Source organism: Pteropus alecto, unplaced genomic scaffold (assembly GCF_000325575.1).
Source record: "Pteropus alecto unplaced genomic scaffold, ASM32557v1 scaffold91, whole genome shotgun sequence".
Taxonomy (NCBI): domain Eukaryota; kingdom Metazoa; phylum Chordata; class Mammalia; order Chiroptera; family Pteropodidae; genus Pteropus; species Pteropus alecto.
Window position 1 is genome coordinate 539,690 of NW_006431910.1, and position 6,686 is coordinate 546,375.

Consider the following 6,686-nt stretch of genomic DNA (forward strand, 5'->3'; position numbering starts at 1 on the left):
AATTTTCAAAAGAAGCCAACGTCCAGATTTTTATGAGACATATTGTGATTTTTAAAAACATGATGAACTAGCAAAAACGCATCTGAGGATTCGTTTTTGACTCTTCTCTATGGCACAAAGGACCTAAGCCATCCTAATACCCTTTTACGTTTGTTCCATCTCTGCTATACCCACCCCTCACCCCTTACACTTAATTCACTGAGGGCAGGGAACTAGAGAATTCATTTTGGATACTTTCTACAGCTCTCTGCATGTAACAACAGGCTAACAGTAAATACCGTTGAATGAAACATGAGGTTGCTGACCTATATCTCATTAGGGAGCATTCCCCCCAATCCTAGGGAACTGGTTAAAAGTTGGCACTGGTGTTTGAGTAGGTTGGAATCCTGGCTCTATCATTTGCTGGCTGTGTGACCTTTAGCAAGTTACTAATTTTTCAGAGCCTCATCTATAAAGTGAGAATAATCATACCTGCCTCAGTTGTTATAGGGAGGGATTAACTGAAATAAATACACTTATTAGCACAGCGTAGCAACTCAATAGCTGTTCTTACATCATCCCTTCTTTCTTCACTGGCTCCCTGGCATGGCTCCTTTAATCTATTAAACCATCATTTACCACTATCCACTTGGCTGGCAGCTAGAGGGAGCCTTAAAATAACAGCTGTCATTCACACTGCCAGGGTTTACATCCCTCAACAGCTTGCTGATCCCCTTAGTAGAGAAAATCCTAACTCTTTAGCAGCTCACCAGGATCTTTTGGAGCTGTGCCTGGCCAGCCCTGAAGTCTCATCTCTCACCGCTATCTCCCTCCACACTCAGCGCTCCAGGCACACCCAAGCTTTCCCAAAAGCTCCATACTTCCTGCCACTTCACAGAAAGTGCTATTCTCTCCAGCTGGAACTTCTTCCACTCCTACCGCCCCTCCTAGATGTTCCACCTATGTGCTCAGAAAATTCTTGATGTTCCTTGCTAAACCCGAGGACAGGTACAATATCATTTTTCCTCACCACGCCCCTCTTCCTAGCACAAAGCCCGCATAGAACAGGCAAACATAGTTGCAGAATTGGCCACAGCAGTGCTGATTCCGTGAGCAGACAGCGCCACCTGTTGACCCAAACTTGCACTTCAGTACTTAGAAAGGAGCGTTTGCGCTGTCCACCAAAGTAGATGGACAATGGTTTTGAAGCTTTCTAGAGGTCTGTCCACTGTCTCCTGACACCAAAGTAGCAATTAAACCAAAAAAAGAGAGAGCTAACATTATTACTTAATGTGAGAGAGCTAGCATTCGCTCGAATGCTTTAGTTTATTAACACATTTAGTTTCACACTCAATGAGGTAGATAACCTTTATTGCCATTTTGCAGATAGGGTGACTCACCCAACATTACACTGCTAGAAAACTTCACCTCGAGCGGTCTGGCTTGAACCTGCACCTTTAAGACTGAAACTCACTGCCTCTATTGTTTCCTTCACTCCACACCGACCTGGTGAAGTTACATCCCAGACACTTCCCTCTACTGTGAAGGCCCACTGCGGAGGCGCTGCTATCAGTGGCATTGCTGTCAACCCAAATCCCATGTGGAGTGAGCGACCCACACATCCTGAAGGCTGCACAACTCCCCAAGGGCACTCCTCAGGGCAGGAATTCGGCGTGATGGTGAGACAGCAAACGCAGCAGTCAGCCCCGGCCTCCATGTTACTACTCGACCCGTGTGACTTCCGGCAAGAATCACTCCTCTGAGCCTCCAGTCCCTAATAGGACCCTTGGCCCAGCTGGCTGGACCAGAATGGATGGATATTCATATGAAGAGCGAGGAGCACAGTCCGATTCAGGTGAGAGGCAGTGATCACTCAATACCCTACCTGGATCACTCACATCATGAATGAGGTTGAGTCCCTTCACGTGTTCGTTATCACCATTTAGAACCAAGAGGTTGGCTGCTTCCTTCTTAAATCCCATCTGCTTTTCACTCGCTCCTCTAAATATTCCTTTATGTCATTTGTGAAAATGCCTGCCTCCACTTAATTTTGTTATTTAAATATATACTTATGTATATCATTAATTACTTATTTTGTTAATTTATAATTAATTTTTATTAATCATTAACATGTAAATTCAATATATTTTATAAATTATAAATTATTTTATTTTATAAGTTTTTTATGTATTTTAAGTATATAATATATATTAGCTGTATATAATATATATTAGCCATGTATATTTAAATATATACTATGTTTAAATGTAATATGTATATTTAAATATACTTGAATACTTCCTATACTCTAGTCATTATTCTAAATACTTTACACATATCAACTCATTTAATCTTCACAACAGTGCTATGATTATCCCCACTTTACAATGAGGAAGCTAAAGTACAGTGAAATGACACATTCAGTGTCATACATCAAGTGGCTGACCTAGAGTGAAAACCAAAGTCATGTACCAGTCTATACTTTAAATGCTACATCAGACTCCCTCTGCTGGTGGAGGCTGTGTCTGCTGCCTTTACTCCCAGGTGCCAGGCACACTGCTTCTCACATAGGTGTTGACAAACTTGTTTTAATATATATATACACACACACATGCACATGTACGCAGTCACATTCCAGTGTGACAAATACCCCTTCTTCAACCAGGAGATAGCACTACCATAGTCTGGGCTCCTGGAGACTCCAGAGAGAGCCTAGGCCTGGCAGTCTCACAGATGACACCCAATGGGAGCAAGTGGGAAGGGGCCGGGTGCACCTGCCTGGGGCTTCACACGGGCCCAGAACTCTGCTGCACCCTCTTCATCAGCTCTTCATCCTGCATAGACAACTCTGTCAACTTTTTGCCCATCCGCTCATGGATGTCCAGGTACTTGGAAACACACCGATCCAGGCACACAGACTCGCCCTTGGACAGTTCTGCTTCCTTGTAGTGGGGAGGCACACACTTCCGGTGGCAGGCACTGGTCATTCTGGGGGAAAGGAAGGGCAAGCAAGGTTAGGTCAGCAGCATCCCGAGGCACACCAGGAACTCTCAACCATCCCTGCCCTGCTATACTGACTCACCTCCTAGGAGGGCAGCGTGAATCCTCAGTTTGCACCTCAACCATCTTGGAAGGTCCTTGAGGAGCCTTGCCTAAACCCACGTCTAACACTAACTAAACAGGAACCATTAGCTGAGTACTGGCTATGTTCTAGGCATCACGTTAAGTGCTTGACATGAATCTGTTATGCAATTCTTATAATCCTACGACGTAGGCATGGTCATTATCTCCATTTGACAGATAAGGAAATTAAGGCACAGAGAGTTTCAGGACCACATAGGCACAGGCCTCAGCCTCCCCTAGATTGAGGAAAGCATTTTTCAGAAGTCCACCTCTATTCTCGGAATAGAAAGGATGACCTAGGATCATGCTTCTAAGGCAAGGTCGCGCAGAGTCGGCTCTTACCTATTGTACATATCAGCCATCATCTCTACCTCCAACTCCGCTGCCAGCTGCTGGGCCCTGAGCGGATCCATCTCAGCTCCGCACGGTGGATATCTCCTTCTGGCCTCCTGGTCCTTGGAGCGGACATCACATCACCGTCAGCGCCCACCCCTCCTGTTCACTTTCCCAACCCAGGGGCTAGCGGATGAGGAGACAGCAAAGGGCATCAGCCTGGCAGGGGCCACTAACCTCACTGAATTCAACCACCCCATTTCACAGATGTGGAAACTGAGGCCCCAAAGGAGAACACTGCCTAGCCCCAGGTCACACAGCATGTCGACAGCGGGGCTGGAAATTTAGCCCTGGGACCCCGATGCCCATTGCCTCTAGATCACTTCTATCCAGGAGAAAATCGAAAGACGGGTACGAAAACACGCTAAACCTTGGGCCTGAACCTCCGAGGCCCTGAGAGTTCGATCATACGCGTAATTAATGCGCCCGGGCCCCGGACCTGGGGCTGCACCTCAGAAATGACGGCGCCATCGTCAGGGTCACCTTGATGTTAGAGGTCACTCACCACGGCCCGAAGCCGGTCACAATGCCCCCGGTGTCCCCAACTTCAGGCAAACGCTAGAAACTTACGCAGGACCCAGGTAGGGCAAAGCGGAAGCACGTGGGGTCACTTCCGGGAGGGAAGTCCCGCCTCCTCTCTGATACAGACTCGCTTCCGGAACGAAGTACCAACGAGGCGGCGCTGGGAAATCGGCTACCATAGAGAAGGAGCTGCGGGCCCTAGCTGAAGGTGGAGGCGACTTGCAAATGCTAGAGAGGACACCCAAATATCATAGAGGTTTGGGTGGAGTACAGATCGCCTGCAGCCTGGTTGTCAAATCTCTGGGGCTGTCCCCAAGAGGATTGAGTGTATTGGTTCTGTAGAAGGGGCAGGGCGTCAGAGCTCAAAGAACCTGGTCCCCACCCCCGGAGAGGTACGCCAGGTTACAAATCAGGCGTGGAGCAAGAAGAAGGCCCCCAAACAGTAGGTCCCCAAACAGTAGTTCTCCGTGTGTGGTGCTCGTTAAGGTCACCTGAGACGCTTTTAAAAATCCCGATGCCCAGTCCCTCACCTCATAACGTATCAATCTCTGGGAGTAAGACTCAGGCATCAGTAAGTTTTTATTTTTATTTTTATTTTTTTTAATGCATACAGCACCTGGTCCTCCTAGGTGGTCTCCCATCCAAGTACTAACCAGGCCCAACTGGAGATCAGACGGGATCAAGCGTGTTCAGGGTAGCTTGGCCATAGACATCAGTAAATTTTTTAACTCCCCAGATGAATTAGATGTACATTAATGTGCATTAGATGACATTTAGAAATTTAAGAGTGAAAATGACACTGGAAAAAAGACTTAGAGATAAAAACAGATGAAGATAATATGGCTAAATGTTAATTGTTAAATCCTGGTGATGGGTATATAGAAGTTCAAAATACTGTGCTTGCCACTTTGCCGTGCGTTTTAAATTTGGCCTAATAAAAGTCTAAAAATTAAAAAACGTAAGAACAATGATTTCTTTTTATTGAGCATCTCCCATGGACTAAGGGGCTTTAATGACGTGCTTTTTTTGGTAATGATCTTTAAAACTTTTTTTTGAAATAATTATAGGTTTACAGAAAGTTTCATAAATAGTACATAATTTCCTTTTTGCAACCAAGTTTGGGAACCAGTGCTCCAAGAAACTTTGTGTGACTACAGCTGCCTGCATGCAGGTCACTGCACTTTCTCTGGGGTTGCAAAGAGGCACGGTTCCTGCTTGTAGAAAGAGGAGACATGTACACTTATGCTTTATTCAACTTCTGTTAGACATGCTGCCCTTTGAAGAAGGTGGGCTGGACACTTTATACGGTCGGTCACATATGCTTTCCTAATTGTCCAAGAAAGATGTTCAACACTGGGCCTCATTACTGCTCTAAGGACTCATCTTTGTTAATCCCTGTTTCCTGATACTTTAAAATTGAGGTATAAATAATATTCATACAGTAAATTGTAAAATACATGAATCTTACATTTAATTTTAAAATACATATTCATTCCTATAAGCACCATTCAGATCAAGATACAAAGTACTTCCAGAATATAACCCTGAAAAGTTATTTCATGTTCCTTCCCATTCAATACCCCCTCTCTTACAATTAACCACTATTTTGACTTCTATCGCCACCAGTTTTGCCTTCATGAAGTTCTTGTAAATGGAATTATATATTATTTTCTGTTTTGTGCCTGGCTTCTTTAGCTCAGTGTAATGTCTGTAAGATTTTATGTATATTGTTTTGTATTTTTCTTTTTTATTGCTGTTTAGCATTTAATTTATTCTTTTTTATCGCTGTTTAGCATTTATTTGTATATTCGTTCTCCTATTGACGGAGAATTTATTCTTTTTTATTGCTGTTTAGCATTTATTCTTTTTTATTCTTTTTTATTTATTCTTTTTTATTGCTGTTTAGCATTTAATTGTATATTCATTCTCCTATTGACGGACTTTGGGGTTGTTTCCAGTTTGAGGGTATTATTAATAATGCTGCTATGAATACTATTGTCCATATGTTTTAGCGGACATATGTTGCCCTGGTTTTGGCTTTTGAAAATATAGTCAACATATTGTAGAATATGAAGAAATTTTATGAAAAAAAAAAAGACATGGGTTCTTACAAAAAGAATCTGTTTCCTAGATGGGGTTTTTGTTAAGTGAAATGAAAAGTTGAATACCGTATAATGTCATTTAAATAACATTCTCCAAATGACAAAATTGTAGAGATGGAGAAGAGATTAATGGTTGCCCGGGGTTAGAGCTGATGGGGGAAAGGAAGGAGGTGTGTCTACAAAGGCATCGCACAAAGGAGATCTTTATGGTGATACAATGGTTCTCTATTCAGGTGGTTACCTGAATCTACACATGTGATAAGATGTCATAGAACTATGCACACCATTGTGCCAATGTCAGTTGTACCAATTGTGTCAAATTGTGCCAATTTCCTTCATTGCTTATAGTTATGTAAAATTTACCTTTAGTAGAGCTAGGTGAAGGGTGCACAAGGACCTCTTTGTACTATTTATGCAATTCCTGAAAGCCTATAATTATTTCAAAATGAAAAGTTTTAAAAATCATTGCAAAAAAAGATAACAAACAAAAAAAGGTAATGTAATTAAAGCACCTAGTTCATGGTAGATGTTCAATAAAAAGAAATCATTGTTCTTATTTTTTTTTAA

At 43.0% G+C, this 6,686-nt stretch overlaps 1 protein-coding gene across 1 annotated transcript; it reads right to left on the minus strand.

The window, feature by feature from the left end:
* Nucleotides 1-2,547: 2,547 nt before the first annotated feature.
* TIMM10 (translocase of inner mitochondrial membrane 10) lies at nucleotides 2,548-4,144 on the minus strand. Its single transcript, XM_006905998.3, has 3 exons — nucleotides 4,001-4,144; nucleotides 3,445-3,557; nucleotides 2,548-2,967 (listed from the first exon to the last, which is right to left on the minus strand). The coding sequence occupies exons 2-3, from the start codon at nucleotides 3,513-3,515 to the stop codon at nucleotides 2,766-2,768; spliced, it is 273 nt and encodes a 90-aa protein (XP_006906060.1). The 5' UTR covers nucleotides 3,516-3,557; nucleotides 4,001-4,144; the 3' UTR covers nucleotides 2,548-2,765.
* Nucleotides 4,145-6,686: the final 2,542 nt, after the last annotated feature.

What these genes read in the sequence shown, in the direction of transcription:
- TIMM10 (XM_006905998.3), bottom strand. Translation starts at nt 3,515, where the DNA reads ATGGATCCGCTCAGGGCCCAGCAGCTGGCAGCGGAGTTGGAGGTAGAG. An exon ending in ATGGCTGATATGTACAATAG is followed by an intron (nt 2,968 to 3,444) that starts GTAAGAGCCGAC and finishes CCTTTCCCCCAG; the next exon opens with AATGACCAGTGCCTGCCACC.